This window comes from Mytilus californianus, unplaced genomic scaffold, assembly GCF_021869535.1.
Source record: "Mytilus californianus isolate M0D057914Y unplaced genomic scaffold, xbMytCali1.0.p SCAF_14, whole genome shotgun sequence".
Taxonomy (NCBI): Eukaryota; Metazoa; Mollusca; class Bivalvia; order Mytilida; family Mytilidae; genus Mytilus; species Mytilus californianus.
In genome coordinates, this window is record NW_026262626.1 from 36,475,104 (window position 1) to 36,501,980 (window position 26,877).

At 30.6% G+C, this 26,877-nt stretch overlaps 2 protein-coding genes across 7 annotated transcripts in view; one reads left to right on the forward strand and one right to left on the reverse strand.

The window, feature by feature from the left end:
• Window positions 1-26,877, forward strand: part of LOC127724635 (E3 ubiquitin-protein ligase rnf213-alpha-like) — a 1,011,139-nt gene that overhangs the window by 549,059 nt on the left and 435,203 nt on the right. The gene's annotated exons all lie outside the window — the stretch shown is intronic.
• The window catches only part of LOC127724645 (probable helicase senataxin), a 29,706-nt gene that overhangs the window by 2,194 nt on the left and 635 nt on the right, over window positions 1-26,877 (reverse strand). The window contains exons 2-21 of the mRNA XM_052231670.1: window positions 25,705-25,873; window positions 24,626-24,706; window positions 22,904-22,977; window positions 20,546-21,841; window positions 19,737-19,861; window positions 19,320-19,428; window positions 17,388-17,537; window positions 15,911-16,020; window positions 15,247-15,408; window positions 14,649-14,801; window positions 13,148-13,253; window positions 12,371-12,454; window positions 11,430-11,542; window positions 11,080-11,130; window positions 9,978-10,133; window positions 9,593-9,700; window positions 7,171-7,343; window positions 6,595-6,657; window positions 1,549-1,701; window positions 964-1,071 (exon numbers count right to left, since the gene is read on the reverse strand). Of these exons, the coding sequence (XP_052087630.1) occupies window positions 964-1,071; window positions 1,549-1,701; window positions 6,595-6,657; window positions 7,171-7,343; window positions 9,593-9,700; window positions 9,978-10,133; window positions 11,080-11,130; window positions 11,430-11,542; window positions 12,371-12,454; window positions 13,148-13,253; window positions 14,649-14,801; window positions 15,247-15,408; window positions 15,911-16,020; window positions 17,388-17,537; window positions 19,320-19,428; window positions 19,737-19,861; window positions 20,546-21,841; window positions 22,904-22,977; window positions 24,626-24,706; window positions 25,705-25,873 (3,544 nt within the window). The remainder of the gene's footprint in view (window positions 1-963; window positions 1,072-1,548; window positions 1,702-6,594; window positions 6,658-7,170; window positions 7,344-9,592; window positions 9,701-9,977; window positions 10,134-11,079; window positions 11,131-11,429; window positions 11,543-12,370; window positions 12,455-13,147; window positions 13,254-14,648; window positions 14,802-15,246; window positions 15,409-15,910; window positions 16,021-17,387; window positions 17,538-19,319; window positions 19,429-19,736; window positions 19,862-20,545; window positions 21,842-22,903; window positions 22,978-24,625; window positions 24,707-25,704; window positions 25,874-26,877) is intronic.

A 26,877-nucleotide genomic window follows, 5' to 3' on the forward strand; every position in this document is an offset into this window, starting at 1 on the left:
TAACAACTTGTCTACCTTGGGCGATTTAGGACTTCACATTTGGTATAGACACTTGTCTATGGCAGTAGAAAATATGTTGACCTATAGGTGTCCTTTAGTTTATGGTATTATTTGAATGCTGTCGTATTGGTATTCACCCTATATGCCAAGCTCTAAATCGTCCCGAGTCTAAATATGTTGTGAATAAATTTAACAAAGAGCTGCCATTTACACCAAATTTCTCAAAATGATAAAACAATAACATATAACAAAGGACAACAACAACGCACAGCCTACCACCTCTGAAGGTTCGATACTTAAATCTAGCAGAATTTTATAGCATGTAAATACCGATAGATGCGAACACACTGTGTTTTGTATGGTTTAGAAGATCTTGAGTAGATGTTCATATAACATTTCAGGTATCAACGCTACTGTTATAGTCGATGAAGAGACGCGTTGTTTAAAAATTTTCATTATTTTGAAAGATAGACAAAATAAACGTGTAATTCATTTCTTTAATCTAGTGTTAGTCTAAATTTAAAGCATAGGATTAATTTCATAAATTATGTATATGTAAATGAAAAGATGTCCTCTGGTGTACATGGAGCAAAACTCCCTGCTCTGTAGAGTAATGTAAAGCTCTAAAAAGTCTGATCTATGTCCAATGTCAGTACTGGCCACTCTATAACCCTTTAAAAATTATTAAATTACTTTGATTTTGGCAGCATTTAGTCAGCTTTATACTGAAATAATTCTGTATAAGACAAAAACCTTAGCATGATGTTATATTTATTCTTATTCAATCAATTAATATGAAGAATCATAATATAATGCTATACAGCAGAAAAGATAGATTGATAAAAACAATGATCATAGCTTCTGAATAAGAGCGTAAGAACCTGTGTTGCAAGTAAAAGATAATAATTTCCGTAAGCTAACATATTGATGAATGAAGTTGTATAGGTTAGTATGCATACTTACCCATTTTTCTCAGTGCTACTCCCTGTGCAAGATAAAATAATGATTTCTTTTGAACGACCCTGAAAACCAGTTACGGTGTCCACTTCCACGTCCGCGTCTACAAGTTTGCTGTGGTGGGAATTAAATAAATAAAAGTACTAAATAAAGATGTGCAATAATCAACCAAAAAATCAGGAGATTTTCCACACGCTGAAAAGAGCTGATTGTAAAACCAAAAAACAGCATAATAGTTGTTTTCTTTTAACATGTTTAAAGAATCTATATGATATAATTTTTAAAAAAGATTTGACCAAGAGAATAACCCTCTTTATCATGACGTAAAGGTATTTTCTCTAAATGTTTTGCCACCTGCGTTCCTTTACTTTTCGTGAGCAGGACTATAAATAATCAAAGTTTTGTGACGATTTAGTTTAAACAAAATGATCCCAAAAAACAAAATCTTAATCATTAAAACTGTCTTTGCAGTATTTTTAACTAGAGATTAAAAAATGCTTTGAATATTTTTTTTCAAAAGAATGATGAGTGGACAAAATCTATACGTATACGACAGTAAAAGTAGAATTTTGTGTATCAAAAGTAACTTACCTGTTAGCAAAGCCTTCTTTGATTTTGCTTATTTGATCAAATGCTGTAATTATTCCAAAGTCTTTATGGTTAAGTCTAGTATTTTGTAGCACGAAGGAGTACAGGAACTCACATAATGATATGGTTATATCTACTGCAGTAACTGTTTGTTCTCTAAAACAAAACAAAAAGATTGGTCGACAGAAAGCTCAACGAATATACGATGAAAAATATGTAGGATGAAACTAAATATTTACTACCTATAGCGTTTGTTGTTTTTTTTCCCTACGTTTTGGTTATAACTAGTCTCGTCATACTTCTGATTTTTTAAAACAACTAGGAGACGGGTCTGTAACTAAATTAAAGTATCTTCCCCTTTTTTAGCCTAAATTTTTAGTATTCGTATTTTCATCTGATAAAGTCATGCTGATTATAAAGTGCACATTTTCTCTGCTTTCGAAATCTTTCTGTTTGAACCCATTCAGGTTTTCTTACTACAACCGGAAACTACATGTGACACAAACTATTGGGATTGGTATCGGATTCAACCTGGAACTTGTTAATTGTAAGTAATATTAATTATGTGGAAAACAAAATGGCCTGGAATGGTGTAATTTCTAATCAACACAATTGTCCTACATTAGTTATATATAAAGTTGAATTCTTTGATTCGTCGTTTTTCCGTCATGCCGTCTATTAGATTGGACCTCTTTATTTTAATAGTATAGATCTATGCGTTAATTTTCACACATTTAGGTTGGATGACTGTATTAGGATCCGTCTTTTTAAGGACTGTCACATCCGAGGTAATACACAAACATATGATACCAATTAAATGCTAACTTCACGTATATCGGGTAAAGTGATAAAACATTAAAGTCAGAATTAAAGTACGTTGTTGAGTTCTATGCAGATGACTTGTTTTGTCGAGGAAACATAAAAAGGAAAATGAATGATCTGGCACCAGATTGGCATTCAAATGAATTGTATTTCTATTTTGTAGAATTAAATGCTTAACCTATATACTTAACCGCTGTTATTTTAGCTTATCATATTTGATCTTCGTGTGTAACACATTCATAAGCAGACATTGAATTAAGCTTAATATTAGATTTTCAAATATCATCACCATTTTGCTTACCGATTCTTAAATATACTTCACGCAAAAAGGAATTGCATGTTTTGGTAGTCTTCCTTCTAGTTTACCAAATGTTTATGTTTTTATACATGTAAAAGCCTATATTAATCAGATTAAAAATGTAACTTATAATGATTGTCTTTTGAATAACATGGCCAAATTATCCCCATTTGCATTAAGGTTTTATGTAATACTTGACATTTACCATATTTACAACACTCCAATTGATTTAATTTTGTTTTTAATTTGAAAACGAAATTCAAATTATTGTTACTATTTGTCATATTAAAAAATGTATTAACAAAAATACCGAAGTTAAATTCAAAATAAGGATGTCAATGAAACATGACAAATTCAAACGCTCGACTATATCAACCAACGGAACGACTTAAAAACAACTGTCATATTCTTGACTTGGTACAGGCATTTTGATGGGTTAAACATGTTTTATAGCTAGCTAAACCACCCACTTTTATGACAGTTATATATAGTTGTTTGGTTATATTGACAATATTGTGCGAGCAATCAAAACTGACATAACTGTTAAATGTGATCATAATTGGGATACAGTAGCCAAAGTTGTGTAAACATACATCATAAGAAAAGCCTTTTGCATGTTTTGTAGGTGATAGTAAATATGATTTAGTAAAGTTTGGTAAAACATGTAGACATATTCACACTTTCCCGATAAGTTGCATATTAAGTAAGATATAAATACGAGGGTACACAAAATGAAAAAAAAACCACATAAAAAGTGCATACGTCTGAAACGCCAAAAGCCAAAAGCTAAAATCCGATGCACAAATACCGATCCACTACATGAGTCATACCACAGGATGAACATAAAAGCATAAGAACAAATAATAGAAAAACTGCAAAAAGTAAATCTAGGGATGTCAACGAGTACTCGAGTATCGAATAACAAAATGATACTCGACTAATCGGTTTCCTGTTAGAATGTTGTTGCTTTCTTTAAGCTTAAACACAAAATATTTTTATTGAGAGCGCCTACCGGGAAATTAAATATTAATCAAAATTAATCAAAATTAAAATAGTTTCGAATCTTTGCGTTTAATTGTCATTTAAAATATTTCCGAACAGAGGTATAGGCTATGAACAGAGCGCCTTTCCATGGCTTACACTTTTAACTAATCTTAGTCATTCCCCCACCTCTGTACCGTCATAGCAAATATTTTCATCATCAGGACTGTTAAGTACGTAACAAAGTTGAGAAATCGCATCGTCCCAGAAAAAGTTGACAAGATAATATTTCTAAATAAGAACAAATTCGTTGCACCCTGTATCGACCCTCAGAAAATGATTAAAGGCATCAGTAAGTTCTAATCATTACTCCTTTGTTGATCATTAAATGAGTTTTTTTACGGTTCACAAATACTGTTGTTTGAGTAATCATTTTTCTAAAGAAGTTTATTAATTAATTGATTAGATTCTTGCCAGTTTACTTATTTGGCACAAGTAGTAAATGAGCTACTAATTATGGTATAAAATTACTGGAACTATCATCTAGTCCTAGGTAATAATATTGAGGGTTTTACGTCCATAAGACAACGGCCCACAATACATAAAATGGGTATAATTTTGTGTTTCCATTTTGTAGATGTTTTTCCGAGCGATTACTCCAGTATCGCTCGGTAAATCCAACGAGTACTCGATTAGTAAATCTTTACCGAGTTGACATTCCTAATAAACACCTAAAATCTATAACTCAAGACCATCCTGTATGAATTGGGAATCTTATACTGAATATTCCTTATAAGGTCTTGGTACTTTTCGATTAACTTTTTGAGAAAAAAGACAATAGGTCTTTGACAAAACCCTAGTTCGTTAATTTTTGCTCAGACACCGATGATGTTTTACATTGTCTGAGTAGGAGCTGCAAGAGCTCTTGAATATCGTATGACTTGAGAAATAAATATGCAGGTGAAGTTGGTATAATGCTGCTAATGTAAGGAAATCTTGTAATTTTAGAACTGAAATCGTCTAATTTGTCATCGACTTTGGTACTGAGATGACAGCTGGAGTCAAGTTCGAGGTATTTGTCTTAACATGAGGTGAGGGAAGCTGTGTCTGTGGTTTCTTTAATCTCTGTTTAACGAGGATATATTAATGGAACACAATCAGAAGAAAATGGATTGTTTATGGAGAGGACATCATTAAAACATTGGTATGTGAAATTAAGGAATCTAGTTTCTTTGATCTTCTAGTGTTTTTTTTCTTCAAAATTCTGAAATAATTCCAACTGAAATGAAAATAAGAAGTGCTCGGCACCGGCGCACAGGTGGTTCCTTTAGCCTGCTGGAAAATCCTACCTCCAAATTCAACAAATTTGTTGTCAATTTGAAACTCCAGCAAACTCACAATAGTTTTACAGTCCAGTACTAATATCACGTCCTTTCTAAGAAGTCCCAACTTTAAGACCAAGTGCAAAGCATTTCATGCAAAAACGATGATGAAACTTTACAGCATGAATTAAAAAATAAAAGCAACACCAGTCCAAATATATTCTATTAATAATGCACATAAACCATGATGATCCTACATTACTAAAATTCAATTACTACGTATAAACACTTACCAATTTAAGGAGAACTATAAACTAAATGATATACATTAGAACTAGAAATAACGCACAGTTGAACACACGAGTAAATGACGGTCAGAATAAATTTGGACAAAATGAGTGTCAGACAAGAGTTTAGACAGAATATGACAGGATACCCAAATTAAAGAAAACCTCCATGATAACCACTTCGTTTCAATACACACGTCTTTTGATTACATTTGTCGCTCGGTTATTATCACATTGGCGTATACGTCCTACCTCCTTTCATTACATAAAAAAACATTATTTTTATTTTTGACTAAATGCATAAAATTAGTTGAAATATTGAATTGCTTATGTGAAACCAGAAAAACAGATATGTTGTACTGTTACAACACTGACCCAAAGTGAGTGGGAGTGTTGGGTGCCCGGTAACATATTTAACGCAACCTCATTCAGTATGTACCTGTCCCAAGGCAGGAGCCTGTAACTCAGTGGTTGTCGTTTGTTGTCGTATATCATTTTTTTGTACTTTGTTCATTGTATTTTACATAATTCAGGCCGTTAGTTTTCTCGTTTGAATTGTTTTTTCATTTGTCATTTCGGGGTCTTTGAAAGCTCACTAAAAGGACAAACGGTGAGGAGGAGGAAGAGAGTTGTCTCATTGACAATTATGTTTTATCGTCTTCTTTTTATATGGTAGAAGCAATGTGCTGGGCATTGAACCCATTTCGTTGACGATGGTAAAGACATTGAAAATTAGACGAATCCCTCTTTAATCAGGAGAATTTGAAAAAAAATTGAATGACAGGAGTTCTATTGAACCGTGTTATTAACTGTTCTGCAGAGCCAAAGATGTCGAACTTCTATCAATTATTTTCAGACAATTGGTATATTTCAAAAATAGAGTTTGCCACTTTTATACTTCTTCCTTTATGTGTAAAATAAAATGAAAATAACACTTTATAAATGTAATGCGTTTTCTGGATTTGCATTTGTTATGAAAAACCGAATATTTGTCTATCCAATTGAGGGGGACAACCATGAAGAAGTGAAGAGGTCAAATTCCACCTTTTACATACATTGTTTTTGTAAATTAAGACTGTTGTAACTATATATTATGTATACCACCCGAAAACATTTCTATGAACCTGCTGAGAAATTTAATGGCAACATTTTATTAAAAACGTTTCCTGTTATGCCAGTTTTAAACTGGGACTGAGATTTCCGCTACAAGGACCAGTTCTGAGATTTTATGAAAACTATCAATAGAAATATTGAAACAAGGTAGAAGGTTATTTCCCGCCTTTTGCCGTCAGAATAAAATTTATAATTGTAATCATACTGTTTGAAAACATTTTCATACCTTTCTATACTAAAGACAATATAAGGCTTTAGGTTGAATGTTTCTGACCTCTCTTTCAAATACCTAAAATATAATTTTAATATAAATTTGCAATGCGCTATCAGCCAAGCAAATTATGAAATTCATATTAAGATTATATTAATGATTGAATTAATACATGTATGATTTTTATCATTATCTGTCTTAATATGAGAGGTAGAAATGAATTGATAAATGAGATACAGAAAAGCTACTAAAGAAGTTTAAGAAATCGAAATATCAATTTCCAAATATTTATAGTTATAAAAATATTCTGAAAGGAGAGATCTTCATTGAATCCATTTGAATCTAGTTCAAATATTCCATTTGTAATATTACTTTGAATTGATCGTACTTATCTGAATGATTACATATGTTACTGAGAAAAATTCTATCGATGAAAAGTTAATCATAAGTATGCAGTAACGGTTTGTAATACACTGTATTGTATTCACAGGACATTGTTTGATAAAATTCAAAAAAAATATGGTTTTGAATTTTATTTGATCCACCAAATGAACCAAACAGGTTGTTGCGCAATGAATTAGCCTTAAATACCTGTGTGTATCTAAGTGTCGACCATAAAACATTTCACTTGGAAACTTTGCAATTTCTGGGTGACTCCTATATTGGGTTTTCAATACCAAAACAGTGTTTTTATCTCCATGAAATCTGAAGTGATCACACAATCTTTCGAAAAGAGATTGGTCAAAACTTTTGTCTCTAGATAGCTGCAAAAGATAGACAATAAATAACCCATGGCACAAGTAATTAGATATTGAACTGAAATTGCTATTTTTCTAAAACATTCAGATTTTTTTTTAATGAAAGATAACATCAAAAAGCCATGTGACTAAATCATTGAAATTGTTCTTCTAAGCAAATATACCGGTTTCTACTGTTTTATGGTAGCACAATACAAAGATTTTGTCACCCGAAACATTGAACTTTAAATTTGTACTGATGTAGCTTCTTTCATCTAGCTTTGAAATTTATAAACGAGGAACCAAAAGAAATAGGAACGATTAATCTTTTAAATGATGATAATATAATAATTACATAATTATTACATGATTGTTATGTCATAAGTAAGTCTGTTGTTAGAGTGTGATGTCCATATTGGAATGAATTTAGCATTTTTTTTTTCACAGCATACAAACATTTTTGATAGATTCTTGAGCAACACAGTTGACCTCCAAAACCGTGTCTCAACCTTTTCCTATTATATTGCATTCTCTCATAAACATTCAATTAAGTTTAAAACCTTTAAAATTCATAAGAAATCACTAAATTTGTTCTACTGATGCTTTTGGAAATCGGAGATTGTTTTGGAGATAACTGATCATGGAACAACTTGTGCTGAAATCAGGCATAAAGGGGCACCCATCTAGGACCTAATTTCATTAGAACTACATTTTCATGACAAAAATGTATGTGTCAATAGATATAAGAAAATATGGTATGAGTGCCAATGAGACAACTCTCCATCCAAGGCACAATTTGTAAAAGTAAATCATTATAGGTCAAAGTACGGCCTTCAACACAGAGCCTTGGTTCACACCGAACAGCAAGCTTTAACATGTATGATAAGCCCCAAAACTGACTAGTGTCAAATCATTCAAACAGGACAACAAAAAGTCTAATCTATATAAAAACTAGAAACGAGAAACACTTATGAACCACATCAACAAACGATAACCACTGACCAACAGGTACTGGCTTAGGACATGTTAGGACAGGTGCAAACAAATGCAGAGGGTTTTTCTATTTGAACCTCTTTAACTTGAATATACTGCATATATGTACGTACAATTGGGATACTTCAGGATTGGCCTTTATTCATAAATGAATCAGGTTTTGACCAGAAGGAAAGCATGCCATTTCAGAAATTCTAAATATATATAGAAAATGCACACCATATGCATAAAAAATCAGATCTGGGGGGAGAATTGACCATTTTTTAAGTTAGTTGTTACTGATATGGTCAAAACTACGCCCACCTGGATAAGCATTTGCCATTATTGATTACAGAAGTTTAATAACATATTGCATTTTCACTTTTCAGTATGGATTTTATTCATTTAGAACATCAAACAATATTTTTTGTTTTTCACATTTTTAAACAAAGTAAGTTTTGCAATTGTAAATAAAATTATCAGTTAGTCAGGCTAGTGGAATCTTATGCGGGATTTCTAGAATTATAATTGTATACAATGACAATATTGTGTTATCCGCAAAGTAGAATTTTCTTTTGTAGTTTGAAAATAAAATATTCAATTCGTGTTTTCCTTTAAAAAGAATTCATATATAAACATTCACCTAAAGAAAATCTGATATAACCATCAACTTAAATTGTTGCACAATTATATTAATTTAATACATGTACCTTTATATATTGATTCCTTGTATATCTACAGATAATGTTTTGTTTTTCTCCTCGCAGCTCTAATATAGTAATGTATTTTTATTTGGAATTTACTATCTTCTTTATTTTCTATAAATCCCTTATACACTTCTTTTTCGTAACTGTTATTTCTATTGCTGGTCAGTGGTCATAAAGCTTTCAAATGGTTCTATTGATTAACCACAAAGTACTCCCCACATGTTCTTATCTTGTATCAGTCAGACACGTGCATTTGTTTATAAGACTAATTATTATAAAAACTCATTAACAGTGCAGGATATGGAAACATATTTTTTTTCTTTTGTGGTTTTTGAATAATAAGAAGTGACAAAAAAAAGCTGAAAATGAAATTTTGATAAAATTTAGTTGCTTTTGTATTGAGCTACCTTAAGTAAGTGAATTTATCATAGATATTTATTTTTTTAACAATTGCATTACACCTACAAACTATATAAATATATTTAAGTTCATTCAATAGTGACACATACATTTTTGTCATGAAAATTTTGTTTTAAATGAAATTAGCTCCTAGATGGGTGCCCCTATATTAGTTTGTTAAACATTCGATCTCAATACCTCGGATTTTACTGTCGGTGCAAGTTGTTCTAGATCGCCAGCCATGATAAGTTTATTTGGTCCGTATTGTAGAGGTAGGAGGGTTTCCAACTCTGATGCTTGTTGGGCCTGTAAAGTTAAGCATTTGTGTAAAGTTGAAATATATTCCATCATCTGATGACACATGGTAAAAGAGTACAGAATCAAATGATTTAAAACGGACGAAGACTATAAATAATGTATAAAATCTTTTTCGTTATAATTCCCTTTTTCAATATAAATTTGTATTGTTCCCATCCATGAAAGTTAACAAAAACTAGTCATTGAAAACAATGTATTGTGTGGTAACTGAAGTGTTGTCTGGTTGTATTTTTAAATGTTTTCCTGAAATAATCTTTAACTTTACCTCATCCATGAGCATACAGGTAAAAATCGATTTCCTGCAATTGTTCTTAACAGACGACAATACATTAAGGTACAACTGTTCTCCAAAAGATCGGAAAGTTCCACATATCACTTTTCCTCTTAACAAGACATCTTTTTCAAGTCTCTCTTCACTTATCTAAAATATTAAAAAAGTTTCTTTTGGTTATACATGTTATAATACCGATTGAGAAACCAGATATTAACGTTTAGTTTTAATCCTGCAACAAGTAAATGAACCTTTTCAAAGTCAGGAAATTTGTCGAATATATTTTTTATCTATATGGTAGTGCTTTTGTGTTCTTAAAATCATTTATGAACATTTGGTGTTTGTTAGTTTCTGACAGTTTTTGCATTTCTTTTCTAGTTTTGGAGCGATTTTCTTGGCATATGTATTGGCATTCTTATATTATTGAAAACATTGTATTGGTCACTAGTTCTCTTTTGGTCTTCTGCTTAGTTGGGGTGCAGTCCCATCACATATACAATATATCTCCTAGTACAAAAAAAGCTAAATATTTTAGCGAGCCACATCCTGCATGTATTGGTATATATCAGTATATTTATTTACTGAACGTTCATGTGACAATTCAAGTGTAACTAAATTGAAGAAAACGAGTCGTTATTCAAAATTTTTATATATTTTTTTTGTGACGGTATTCATAAATTTTCACCACACAACATTCATCTGCTTTGATTCATTATTTGGTTGTTTTACGTTTAGATAAATCATATTCCATACAAGAGACTGAACATTTTATTTTGGAATAGGTTTAACTACTTTGTCAAGGGTCAATTATTCGAGTTGATTAATTAACGTGTAAGCTAAAAAGGCAAAACCCAATCGGCAGATAGTTATTCAACCCTACCTAGACACATTATTCCAAACGGCCATTCTTTGATATAAAACAAGCAACAAGCAGAAGAACTAAGCCATGCTCGTTAACTCTCAGGGCGAAACCACTAGCATGAAACCACTCATACTATATATGTGTATATAAACATTAATTTTGTTCGTTTGTAGTCATGTAAATTGTTACAAATTTGTGTAAATATTGAAAGGGTATAATTCTTTAAATATTTACCTGACTAGTCAATTCATTTCGTTTCTTTAAAAGTGTATTCATTTCCTTCTTCTAAAATGTAAGGATTATATCATTTAAGGGATGCTCTTCATAGTTATTATTCTGAAACAATCTGATTAGATTATTTTAGTTCCTTAGCTATAAATTCAAAACAAAATTTGAATTAGGACAAATCGCGAATCTAGTTCACTCCAAAAAGATAAGAAAATAAGAAATAAAAAAATTAAAAAAAACTACCTCGAGTCTTATGAACTCTGATCAAGTCTTATCATCTCTGTAAAATATGATTTTGTAATGTAAATGATTTTCAAAGTTAATTTACGACAACTTTGTACTATGAATAAACTTACATTTGATTCTGTACTATGCTCCGTTTCTTCAATAATGGAAATCTTTACATTTAAACGCTGAATTTCATTCACAACACTAGATGTCGCAGTTGTTCTCTTAAAATGTTCTTTTTCTAAAATGTGAAGTATTTTTTGTTACTTGAAAAATATCATACGTTAATATGCACATCTCTTTATTATCATAATGGAAATAATTTGTAAACAGTATCATGATATATATGATCAATGTCATTAACCTTGCCAGTTAGTTACTTCTCTATTGAATTTACAGCTTGTTGTGAATTTTAAACAATTTTAGATCTGAAGACCCAAGAATAATCGTACAATCAGAAATTTAAACGATTGTGGTTTATTTTCTATTCTTGAATTTTCTTTTAAATCTGGTTGCGTAAGGCATACATACAGGAGAAACTTACCGTGGTCATTTCAACGCACACGATTAAGCTTCGTTTGTATTAATTCGGGTTCATCTCACGATTGATTTATTCAAAATAGATTTACATGTACGAGTTTCGAACATCGGTAAAATATTATTGTAAACTGTTGCAGTAATTTGTTCAATAACAGGTGTCTTTAAACTTTATCTGTGATTTCAGATTTTTATTTGAGGCATAAATAAGTGAAACATATAAGATTTTCATAAAAAAGATGAATATTTTGAGCGCCGCAAAACGTGATTCCCCTCAATGATTTGCAATACCGGCAAAGATATATGCCACGTGTAGTTTTTCAATATTTACCATTGATTCCAGTGTTTTTGAATTTTCAATTTTAGATGATTTCTGGATAATAAAATACATCTTTATGTAATGTGTCCTTACACTGCTGATAAGATTAAATTGCTTTTGGTGTGGAATTGTTTTATAGATAATTTTCATTTTGATTGTCTGTGTGATGTTATTGCAACTGCAGAATGCAAAGGTTGTCTATCATATACTGACCGTTTTGTACATGTGTCTTATGTGAGTACGCCTGAACATCCGGATGGTAGTTACTATCATCTCCAATGAGTAATAAACCAGTTTCTAAAACAAATAAAGTAACAACAGGAATCACATTTATATTTTTAGAAAAAAATATATACAATGCTTTTGTTCTTATTCTAATCTTGTAAAGAAAGGGAAATAAAATGAAACGTTAACAGTCGACATTTCAATGCTAAATTGTATTAAATGAAACGGAAAACAAGAGTTCAAGTATTTTAGTCCTTTTTAACATATTAAAACTGGATAACGACTTAATATGTGTTATAATCATTACATTTTTTGTATTTTAATGTTAAAATTGGAAAGTTGTGTATACAATTTTCTTTTTAGGCAGTGGATGTTTTTCAGCGCAGTCATGACAGGAATTTGCAGGTGAATAACAATAAAAGTATGTGATAAACCAAACAACCAAAATCGTTTTTGACAAACAGCATAACAGTTTTTCTCAATGTTTAGCAGATATAATCTCCTCCTCATTCTCGTAGTCACTATAATCTCACAATTGAAGCAACAATGACATATCAGAAATCAATAAATGACCATTGATTGGAGATGATAAGCATTCAAACCATAAGTTTCGTAAACATTGCGAATGAAATCAAAAAATATTTTCAAAAATTATCTATCAACAACTAATTCTTCAAAACACCATAAAGAATTTTGTTTTATTCAGTCATTTAGAATTTATCTGAAATCTTTGTTAAATCGAAATTTTTTTTTTACAGCACCCACTTTTCAATTGCATTTTCTGTCTTTCCCTAATCAACCTTTTCATGTGATTTTCAACTGCTACTTGTGATGGAGCACAAAGGGCAATGCAGCATTTGCCACCACTTCGCTAAAATATAAAAAAAAATGAGAGTAAAGTTGCTTGTGTACATTATCTGCACTTAAAAAGGAACTGATGGTTATGGATATACGAAAAAGATTATTCAGAATATTTATACATATGAGCTGCGTCGAATAGAAATCGACCTTATGCAAGTGCACGTATAAATGTACATGTGTAAGCTTTTGATTGATTTTGGAACATTCAAATACGGAATAAAAGATAAGTTTTTGGTCTGTTTTGAAGGGTTCTTTTTAACAACTCAATTTTTAAACAGTTACAGATTATCCGTAGAGATTTTTCAACCCGAATTGGTTAACATACGTATTGATATGCATTTGCATAATGGTCGATTTATATCCGACGCAACTCATATTTTTCACATTCCATAAAATGTTTATTTCGAATATCACATTCACATAGTTTTACATTCAAACTATTATAACATTCAATTTCCTGGCTGTCAATTAAATCTTTTGAAGGGAAATGGTGTAGATGCATCAAGAAGGAGTTATCCTTTGAACTTTTATTGAAATTTTAAACTTGCCAAGTAACCTCACTAGTATTTGATTTCTGAATTTGTGTCTGATGGTTTGTTTTTGGATAAAACTGTTTTTGATTTAATATCGTGAAATAAGACGCTAAGTCATTTTCTTAACCTATTTACTGATATTAAACCACTTGAGATTTGGAAAGTTATGATGTGCCTAAAACTGTTTAATATAAAAATCCGATACTAATAAACACACAATTCGCGCATTACCAATATTCTCGCATTATATCGTTGATGTACTTCAATGTATTTAATTTTTTTCATATATGGAATTATGTAACAAAAATGTAAAACAAAAAGCGCCATTGAATTGTTTTTATAGATGAACTGTGAGTTTGTCGTAAACAATTATAAGCCTGATATCTTTGATAAGTTTTATCATGCAATTTAGGTATCAGTGAATAAGATCTAGTTCTTCATCTTTGGTTGAAATTATGAAGAAAAATAGAACAGACCATTGGTTATTTAAGATTTCCTCTTTACTAAGTATCTATGGAATATTTGTGAATTGTCAATACCTTATTCCTTTATCTGGCAGTTTGTGTAATGTGATTTACACACAAAAACGATGTAGTTTGGGGCTTTATCTGCAAGGACAACAAAATATTTCTCTTGGAGATAGTGTAGGTACTTTTAGGCCTTTAAAGATCGATTTTACATGTATCGTTATAGTTACTACAATGTTATTGTTCTAATGTTATCATGGTTATGGAGATGTATTATTTCTTAAGAAATTCCCATCAAAAAATCTCAAATGACTCATTTTTTTCCTTTTGGTATTTTACCTTGACGATATGATAACCAAGACATATGTGTATAAATATTTTTAACTAAGATTTTCATTCACAGACCTGAAATACTGCCTTTATGATACCAATAAGGATATCCGTTTTCCCGGTCCCAAAAGGTCCTCGAATGAGACAGACACGATTACTTATATTTCTTTCCAAAATCAAATCTGCTGCATTTAATATTGCTGTTCTCTGTATAGCGTTATAATCGTTCTAAAATGTAATGGAAAGGTCATTATATAACATTATTTATAAAAAAGAGAAAATGATACTCTACAATTTGATGTTTACTGATGATTAACAATACGTTTGTTTGTTTATTTTTGCTATGCCAGACAAAATTAAGAGAAACTGAAGAATTTATATTAGATACGATGCAAATTTAAAAGCTCGAAAGACGTTACAAGATATAAAATTCTAAATTAAATTCAACCAAAACGACTAGAAGCCAAACACTGTAAACCTTTGAATGCTCATATCATAGAACAATTTGTATTTGGCTATTCCAAATTTTTGTTTTTTTTTGTTTTAACAACTTCGATTCGAAGTTAACTCTAACGCAAATACCACTATCAAAGTTTGGCATTCGACAATTGAAATCGAGTGATGGCTACTCTTATTTGTAATTATGTCATATACTATTCATTGACAAATATACCTCATTCACAAGCACATTCAAGTCCCTTTCTTTGTGTTCAGTAGAAATACTTTTGAAAATATCAATGTTGCCTGGTTTCAACACATGACGGATCAATTGTGTCTCAAACGATGTTGCCAAACCATTATATATTGAAAGGACATCCCTCAGAGAATGAACGAACTGAAAAGAGGAATTGTTTTATTATATTTATTAGTCTATGAATTTAACTTTTTAATGTTTTATGTACTTACGTTAATACCTTGGAGAATATTCATGTTAAATCGAATTGAAATATAAGACTCCATTTTTTTTCTTATTTAAAAAAAAATTAAAAACATAACATAACCCTGATTAACAAAACACATGTTGTTTTAAGTAAAAAGTTACATTCCTCATATTGTGTATCATTTTACACTTGGGTCTTAAACATGCATTAATAAATTAATTGCTTCAGAAATATAATCTAATACATTGTATAAATTAATCGTTCAGATCAAAACACTTATCAGTAGATATAAATTTTCAAGAATGTACGGTAAGCATTTGAAATAAAACCTGTATTTGGAAGATTTTAACCTGCAAATAAAACAATACAAAAAGGACATGAGGGAGGCAGCTTTCATTTTTTAGCTAAATGGAAAACTGTCATATCTTAACACATTTAAATGGTAATATTATTTACCTCTAGAGTGGATTCACATTTTTTGCTACTAGGAAACATTTCAAAATGACTAGACTTTAATTGAAGTTTTAATACTGTATTGCATTTTTCTGCTGAAGACCCTTGAGTATCTGAAATGAAATTCATATTACTTCATATAGGAAATATAAAAATATTTTTGTTCAGTTGAAAAAGATAAAAGCACCCTAGCGGATAGAATATGAAGCACAATAACCCTATGAAAGGAGTTGAATGTACATAAAGAAATCATATCTTATACGTTGATGTTACCCTCCCTTTTTCTATTCCGTGTAATTAATAACTACTAATTGTTAACAAATCATGACTTCTTTCTGATACGGTTGTAGAGTTACTAGAATAAAGACCAATAAATCCACATAACACTACACACAAAACAAAAGCAACATGAACCCCACCATGACAGCCGGGGGTTGACCCGGATCCTGCTCAACGTATGTCACCCGTCGTAATACTACTGTTAAATACGTCAATAAGTTGTTGCCGTTAGGCATCACGCAATGCGGATTTGTAATTGACTCTTATTTAACACTAAGACATCATCAAATCGAAAACCATCCGTCATGATCATGTACAAATGATGTATATTTACTAACCCTAAAACTTTGCGAATTTTGAAATCTTTAAATTGAAAAACGTTCTTCGGTACATGGAATAGACGAGTCTGTTACCAGTAGATACACCACAGAAAATGACGAACAATTAAAAAGCACAATTACTGCATTGAAAAAGAAAGCAAGACACAAAACCCTTTTAAACAAAACTAGTGGTGATGCCAGGTGATCCGAAAGGATAATCAGATTCTGCTTCATAAACAGCACCCGTCATGTTGCTCATAATTGCTCGGTGATAATTCTCATTCGGTGATGTTTCAATAATGGAAAAGATTACGGGTTGTGGTTAGCAGCATTCCTCTATCAAGGAAATTATGAATCAAATTGAAAAATCTTGAACATCGTATTAACCTGGAGACATAACTATACTCCATATGCAGGCGCTGCTGTAATGTTGCTAAATAGAAACGAAAAGTTCACAATAAAAAACTTCCTTTCTGTCGTAAAGTTTTTTCTCAACCCACCGATACGTCTAAAACTGCTCTTGATTGCTTGTTAAAAGTTCATTTGCTTGATTTGTTGCCCATTAATAATTAAATAAAATTTTACTTCCTATGATGATAGAAGTAGTTCATCTATTTCATTTTTGTCAGTTAAATGATCGGTTTCGTTTGCAATTTTTATTTGAATGTCGATCGTTTTAATTTTTCTGCATATGAAGCTCTTTCAAAGCATAAAACCTCTTCTATTTTGACGAAAGATTTGGTTTTGGTGCATTCTGTGGCAAAAACACTTATGTCTAATTTCTACCTCATCCTTCATTGGCATTGTTAAAATAAATACACCATAGCTGTAAAAATATAAAAGTATACTCCGTTATTATATCAAATACTATCAGAACTTACCTGCATGACAGTAAGTTGGTATGCTTTTTATGCTGTTTGACAGTTTGTAAGTTATATCCTCTATATAACACATTGAAGCTTTATATCTACCGTCACCTGTTGATGATCGCAGTATAAGAACGTCGTCTTTGTTAAAGCTGTGATCTTTTACTAAAATTGATAGTGCAGTGCGTTTTTATGTTAGTTTTTAAATCAACTTATTTTTCGAGCAAAGTAACAATCAGAATCATTAGAAATAAGAAGTTTTGAAATTATTTTAAACATTCCTTTATTTTGAGGTGTAAATCCATTGTTGAACGAAGGAATGAATTTCTTGTAGCTGTTGCTTTAGCTACACATTTTTTAATACTGTGTGCTATAATGAACAACAAATGTTAAATTAAAACAGGGAACCGGGACTTATCATTCATGTTAAGTACTTCATTCATTCTTTAAAGTATTGCAATGGTTTTTGCTTGACTATAAATTGGCACATATAACTACATTTTTTACACAATTAATCTTTATCTAAACATATTTGTTCATCAATACAGACTTAACTAAAAGGCGAATGATCAACACATGTAATAAGTTTTGACGTCAATAGTTATTCCTGAAATAGACTTAGAATGCAGCAGATGTCATAAGCAATATGTGTATTCTCATGTACGAATGGAAAAATTTAATTTTGTTGTAAAATGTCTATTTCATGCGTAGCACACACACACATGTACTTTGCTGAACGCTTTCATTTCGTATATTTTGAAATATACCCAACTATGAACTCATTTCCGAAAATAAAAGGATAACATATGTACTATGTGTGGTTTTTGTCATGTTCTACATTGCATAACGACAAAATCTTTCTTTCAAGGAAAACTGTTCATCAACAATTAATATAATATTACTATTATAATGGTTTAAATAGCGTATGCATTTTTGGATTTCCTATCGTTCCTGAGAAGAGCGCTTCGGGCACAGCCAATGAATGAACTGTTATAACAACATGTCGTCGATACCGCTGATGATGCTAGTCTTTGGAGTGGTAACAGCTAAGTAGTCAGTGGTTCGTTATTGATATGATTTATAACATTTATTTCTGAAATTTTTATCAATTGATAAATTTACAATTAGAATGAAGCTATGATTTGATCTCCTTCGTGCAAAGTGAAGCAAAGATGAATTAGTTTTTTCTTTTAATATCATGTTTGGTCATATAGGTCGTAACGTATTTAAGTATTAATACATTTTTGGCTGTAGGGCTATTCCATTAAAATTATGTGAGAGGGTAGGAAGGGAAGTTTAATTATTGAATGTGGGTCATGGGTCTTTTTTCAGTATGCATCTTTTACCATTATGCAAAATTATCTTAAAACTGGTTCTTGGTTGTAGGGATATGTTGAAAGTCCCTTCCTACCCTCCCACATACATTTTAATGGAATAACCCTTAGATTTGTGGGTTTCAGCGTTTCTGATGTATGTAAATCAAGACAAACTCTTCGGGCGAACCATTTTAATTAAATTTTATTTTTATTTACTCGTACGCGATTGATTCTGTGCAAGAAGACTACTAGTCAGTTACGATCAGTTCATTAGTCAATACCTCGGTACATGATTTATAATATAAATTTCTTGAATTAATTCTTCGTTGATAAATAAAAAAATATTAAGAAATAACATTCCAACTACATCAGGCAAAGTTGACATTGGATGTATTTGACTATTCTTTGTCAGTTTTTAGTCATATAGCTCCTCACCTCACGTTTTCAAGTAATTTCACAGCATAAGCTTTTAAATATATTGAACTGCATTATCAATATGATTATGTTGTATGTACCCTTAACTTTACAAAGAAAGCAATTTAATATGGTATTAAACAGAACACTTGATAAATTATATCAAATGTTAAGTGAAGGACACTGACTTGAAATAAGCTTATTTTCATTATAATACCTGTGAAATATGCATTGGAAAATATGCTGATGTCGGTATCATTTCGATTACAAAACACACATTTTGTAACAGGTCTTTTTCCTTTCAGGATATGCCATTCTTGAATACACTAGAAAAAAAGATGATACAGATTAAAACTGACATATCTAAAATTGCAATTCATAGAGATATACGATGACATATTGTATGTACCAAAACAAATGTCTAATTTCAATTTAAAAAAAAGTTGCAGATAAGATTCATTGTTTCCAAGCGTTTATACATGAGCTTCATTAGACAATAAGCTTTTTTTTTTTACAAAAATGTCACTTTAAACTGTGCTTTGAAAAAAAAGTTGGATATAAAAGTTACTGGGGCTTGATATAATGAAGTAGTTAATAAGAATTCATTTATGTAGGAAACACATGTCTTCTTTACTGATTCCCATGTTTCTAAAAGCAGATGAGGCAATACTGTTTTAAAGTAATCCTTTCGACTTTCATATGCTGTCAAGAAGTGGTTAACGTCTTTCGAGATATCTGGCGGAGTTGTCCTCAACTTCTCTGTTAAAGAAAATATACGTTGTTTTGGAATGTAACAAGTAATTTGTTACTTAAAAGACTGATACTCTATATTTGAGTTTTACATAATTTTCATTACTTTTCATTGGCATGGGGGATAGACATACCAGTAGTTTATTGGTATTTTCATATTCAATATCAATTAGTCATTAAATAAAGTTAAATACTCTGTAATGAAATTCCATTAAACAAGAAGGAAATCAAGGTTTTAAAATGGTAAAAAAATCTTTAATGGGAAGACACTGAATGACATGTTTAATTTGATCTGCAAATTATTCTATCTTTCCGAATGGGATATTTTCACTCCCTCACATTTCCTTCAACTAATAGTGTTTATCAAAGCAATTGACAATTTATTATATTACATGTTTTGTTTGTATAATTGAAATTTTGACAACAGATTGATTGATTTTTTTTTCTTGATCTAAGTCCATTTGCAAATGTTTCATTAATATTTAAAACGATAAGTACCGCTCTGTAATGCAATCACTAAGTTTGTGTAATCTTGTTACGTGTTTAATCTTATTTCATGTATTTTCTAAATTATGTAGCCAATTCAGATTTACGTCATAATATATTGCTTTTGAACAAATATGTTTTTTAACAATGTGGCCTATTCAAATTTACTTCATTTTATTTTGTAATTGAACAATTATATAACCTTACCATACTCATCAAACCAGACAGGATTCCAAACCAGGATCTTTCGAATTAAGTTGTTATGATCCCAGAATTGCGTCCTTACAGGTTGTTCAATTTTCTTCGGAAAGGACCCTGGAAATGATGATTGACGAACATTGTTACTTGTAACTTTATTATTTTCCTTTCCAATTCCGTCTTTCTGTTGTTTTTCTTTTTCTGTTTTTCTTTTTATAGTTTTTGCCTCAAATTTATTTTCGAATATACTGTCTATACCTTCTGTTTGTGTCGTAGATAAAATCCTAGTGTAGATAATATCAGGTTTGTTAAATTTTGAAGGAACTGGAAAAGAATCACTTAATATTTTCATATCAGAATTATCTACTGAAATCGAACTATATTCAGGTGTTTGCTTTTGTTCTGCTTTTTGTTTTTCTGAAGAGTTACTGCCATTAAAATGTTGTACAGATGATGTTAAAATTAGGTCGTTGCTTATAGAAAATTCATTTGCATCAAAATTCCCACCTTCGGCTTGTGCATCATTTCCGTAGAAGTACTTAGAGATGCCTGGAGTTTTATCGAGTTGGTTGCCGTCAAGTGCATCTCCTGATGTATTTCGTTTGGACACACTTTGATAGTTTTTATTACGTTTACCTTCCTTGTCAACCACAATTTCGAATGCACTGTTTTTAGAAGTAAATTCTTTTGCATTGTTCAAATTGAATTCAAAATCGTCTAGTCGTGGTACATCCATCCCATTTTCCAGATCTAAGGGGCCTTTACTAAGCATATCAATTGTCGCAGAACAAGATCCGAAATTGTCACCACCATGTTCTTTATTTCTATTTCCGTTGTTCTTCTTTGAACCTGGAAGTATATTGTTCTCACTTTGTGTTAAAAGTTTTCTTGAACTCTTTTGAAATCTTTTTCTTGGACTTGCCAATGCAGGCAAATCAATTTCAGTTTCATTGTCATTTGATATAATATTTTTTAATGAACTTTTGTTTGTGTAATCTTTATCCGAGACAAGTTTGGTAGAATTAATGTTTGCATCTTTATCTGAATATAAACAATCAGTTATTGTCAAAAGTTTCTTTTCTTTATCCAAAAAAAGTTTGTGTCTTTTCCTTTGGACTTTATTATCTGAATTACTACCATCCAATGTACGTTTAGAATTAAAATTTCTCGACTCATAAGTGTTTTCCTTTTTATTGTCTTCTTCTAATGCAGCAATGTCTATCATACACTCTCTATCAATCTTTTTAGTTTTGATGACTTTAGGTGGTGCACCATGTTCATCTTTAATTTTTATTCCATCTTTCTCTGAATTATAAAGATATGGTAAGCATTAACAAATCTGTTTTATGTTAACACAATTGGAATTGAGTTCTCAATTTTCAGTTTTTCACATATAATAGAAGATGCTTTTGAGTTAAAGATTCTAGGTGCTTAAGTTATGTATCTTTTTATGTTAGTTAAGTTACCCTTTATTTGTCTTCGTGCTATTATATTTCTTTTGGTCGTATGACTCTTGACGTGACTCGGTATTTATACAACCCGCCACCGGGTTTTTGACTTTTTGACATTGTGTATTCCTGGTTCAGGTCGGTCCTAAGGTGCGATTCGGACACAAAGGGTTTTTACAGTGTTCTTTTTATTTTAACTCTTGGATTTGTATTTATATTTACTTAATGTTTACTTTATCAAGAAAGTGAATACTATATACGGTATGTACTATCAACGACAAAATTTTGTTGTTGGCGTCATTGTCAAATTCACTATCTAGACCTTTTTTGTTGGCGTCTTAGATTTATTTGTATGTTTGTTTGAATTTTTAGTCAGTTGTGTTGAATGTCAGTGACGTATGTTGACACATTTTTGGCTGCTGGATCCCAATGATTGTCACATTAACCTATTATGTCTGTTTTGGATGCTCAACCAGTTTTGTCTATATAGCGGATCTATAAACAACTGGCATACAAGTAGGAGGTTTAGCTTGTTATAAAACCAGCTTTAACACACAATTTTCTTCGGAAAATGCCTGTTCCAAGTCAGGAATATTGCTGTTGTTATTCAGTTGTTCCGTTGATTGATATCGTTTAATTTTGTCAGTTTTTATGGACTTCTCCTTTTTGAATATGCCTTGAAGTTCGGTATTCTTGTTATACTTTTTTTCTTACCAGATTCATGTTTGGTTCGTTCTTCTCAATATTTGTTTACTGTATTAATGTTTTGTGTTTGCCCTACTTTTGATAATTTATTTGTAACAATGTTTTCTATTAAGACGAAGGGTCGTTATCTTTTCAATTAGTCTAATTCATACTATCACAAGTGTTTTGAAATATCAGTTTGGAATTGAATTGTTTGAAACAAAACAGTTCTTACCCTCTATAAGATTAGAATGTGCTGCAGAATGACAATAGCCATTTCCTGGTCCAGCAGCTTCTTTATGATTTTCCCTAAAAATATTATATCAAGGAACAAATGCATTAAAAGTTAAAACCAGTAAAACAATTCTGAAATCGTTTTTCATCACTTATTTCATAGAAAATATTTTAAAAACATGCATGCTTAAAATTAATCCACAGTTTGCAGAGGTATTATCGCTGTGACAATATTGGAATATTCGTCCAAAAAAGTCAAATAACAAAAGTCTGACATTATTTAATTTGAAATAAGTCATCAGGAAAATAATGATAAATACACCAGAGATGAGTCCGATTACTTTCAATGTAATTGATTAAATTACAATTACTCTGTTAATTGTACGATTAAATTAAATTTATGATTACACCATTTCTCCAAGTAACTTATTAAATTAATGATTAAATTGGCAAGTAATCATGATTATATCTGATTACAATGAATTTCAAAATAACCTATTTTAATGATGTTAATGAATAAAGGTTATAACTGTAGCACTTTATGAGAGAGGATTTCATTTGATATGTTATTGTATAATAACTTCAAACTTTACATATCTAATCCCCTTTTCACAATGTACAATATCAACTAATTCACTGTACACATTTATAGCTAAAAATGTTGATATGAAAACACTCTGCATATGGCCAATCTTGAGCATATTTTCGCCAAAAAGCAAGGGTTTTTCGAATGAGAGAAATTAAATTTCTATGCCAGTGAGTTTTACTTACTACAAAAGTCATTTCTACCTTTCAACATGTAATGGTGTCCTCACAAAACAAGTTTTAAAAAATATCTTCAAATTAACATTTTGCTGGTATCAAATTACATGTATATCAATATTTCATAATATCTTAACATTCTTAAAGTAAACAAAACTATTTTAACAAATTATATATTTATCAAATATAGATAATAAAAATGTTCATTTACGACATGATATATTGACCATAAACACAATTGGAGATTTTTTCTCATTGTTATCAGAATGTAATCAAAAAGTAATCTGGATAACACTGTGTTTTGAAAAATAATTGATTAAATCAAATTACATGTAATCAGATTTTTGGCTTATAAAAGTAAAATCACAAAAATACTGAACTCCGAGGAAAATTCAAAACGGAAAGTCCCTAATCAAATGGCAAAATCAAATGATAAAACACATCAAACGAATGGACAACAACTGTCATATTCCTGACTTGGTACAGGCAAATAAATGATTCCAATTATTACTTTAAAAATTATAATCGATTAAAGCTGATTACTGATTACAATTACAATTACCCCAAGCCTGAAATACACCTAATATAAAAATTAATTTCGTTGTTTTCCAAGAAAAAGATACACGCGGCTTCAATTTTCACAAATTTAATTAGCCACATCAGTTTTTTAAAATTGTTTATTCCCTAATTTTAATTACTTTTGCAGTATTTTGGTTATGTGGTAATGCGTATAAACAGGCCATCTCAATAACTAACAATCATTAACAAGTAAGTGTCAAATTTTTGTACTAGAACTGCAATTTATTTCCTTACTGTTTTACTGTTAAAAAAACTGTTTGCCTTTTAACTGTTTTGATTCGACCGCGACTGATGAGTCTTTTGTAGACTAAACGGGTATCGGGCATATTTAGTGATCAGATTTCCTTAAAACCAGGAATGTGTGTCGGAATTGTATACTTACATATGTCTTTGACAGTTCGCTTTCGTTGTAAAGGATTTTTTGCAAACTGGACATGTATGATTCCGCTCTCCTTTGTGTGAGCTGTAACATAATAAAAATGTTTTATGTTGAGAAATGTTTTATTTTTATTTAACAAAGAAAAGAACAACATGTATTTACAGAACCATGTTTTGTTGTTAACATAACTTGAACTAAAACAAACGTCTTTAATCTATAATTTAGCTCGCATTTATTATTACACTTTGTTAATATACTGGTAGAAATTTAGTCAAATGCATTCTATATATACGAATGCTGCGTTGAAAAGCTTAAGGTGTTTAAAACACATGTTACAGTATTCATACTACATATTTACACACACTCTTGATAAATTTTATAAAATTGAGACCTTCAAGTTTCCATGATTGTGTATACATTATTTGGTGTAAATTTATATAATTTTGATATATCTATAGATATATATAGACTCAACAATTAAACATTTGGTCTGGAGAAATATTACAATCGAATGCAATCAGTGAATGGTTTACCGAATACATTTTATTCTGCAATTGGTTTAATGATGTTTTCTTTTTGAAAGCGGATAAAGCTTATGGGATTACACAAAGATATGTTAAGGACATTCTGTTTGCACCACGAGTAAGTGCGTGTAAGAAAACATATACTTACAATATGAAGAAATAAAACGAAAGCTATTAAAAATGTGCTGCAGACACTACCGTGATAGATTAAAAAAAGGGAAAAGACGAACAAGTATAGAAAAAAAGTCATTTCATAACAGTAAAAGTTGTGATTACCGTAGATTGAAAAAATTTCCCCGACGTAGATTTTACTTTTAAAATATTAAAGTTTCCATGTGCCTTTCTATTCGTAAAATTGTGACATGCTTTCCATTGAATATTAAGAGATAAAAGGTAAGTGGTCTTCTAATAAGTTTCCACAACTTTGATTTTCAATTCAACATAAACGGTAAATGTTATTAATATCGTCTATTTTTACTCAGTTTTGCCATTTATTAAATTCTCTATTCGATTCCAATGTCTTCAAAGAATAAATCGAAATAATATTTTGTTATTTACCTGATGTGCCTATCGCAATTAGACCTAATTCTAAAGCGCTTTTCGCACATTGTACATCTAAATGGGTATTCTTTGGAATGGTTAATTTCATGTTTAAGCAATTTTGCTTCTTCGTTGCTGGAAAATTTGCATTTGTTGCACTTATACGGATTCCGTGATTTCTTTCTACCTAAAATACACGAAAATGTTTAACATCAGTGTTTTTATATTTAGATTAGAATGGTATAATAAATATAATGTACATCGATGTTTAGTATTCATTGATCCGAAAAGCATGTTGAGATGAAATCAAAAACCATTTTCAATTTCGCCATTCTCTTAAAACATGTGTAAAAGACTGTCACCAAAAATATCAGAAAACATTGTTTACATTTGGAAGCAGGTTCTCATATAATAAAACGTTTTTAAAGTGTCCCCTTTGATCAATCATTGTTAAATCAATTAAGGACCATTGTTGGATTACCTTTACATATTACTTATTTGTATTCAATTAAGCCGTGTAATGTTTTCAGAACGATCGTTACTGTTATGCTTTTAAAAAAAAGTAAACCGTATATTTTTATATGCCTGCTATAATAGGTGCATCTTTTACTGATATGCAGTTTTAGGATATTGCTAGCATCTTTTAATGACTCCCCTATATGACGGTCGTTACATGCATGATAATAAAACCAAAAGTCGCGAAATCAATCACTTGGTTCTCATTTGAACGCATATAATATGAAAATAAATGTTACACATTTCTTATTCGATTACGATTATGTTAGTTAATAGTAAAAAATGAAAAGAGGGATAACTTCATATATGAATAAACATAACTAAGACTTTAACTTTAACTTAAGCCAGAATAGATGAATATAATATTAAGTAAAAGAAAATAAACAAAAAGTTTAGAATTAAAACTCAGACATTATTTGTGAATTACATTTTATTAAACTCGTATGCTTTTGAGTGCCCTGATGATGAATGCATCGCAGGATACGACCACCTGTTAACACACCAAGTCTCGCTTCGTTTTGGAGTTCATGACATGGGATTCTTTTAAATACTTTCTTGGATTGTGTATTCAAATGGATGTACGAGCTTTGAACATCAATGAACTACTATTGTCCCTTGTACATTTGATATTTTAGACAAAACATTTAAAACATAGATGCAAAAACAACATTCAAA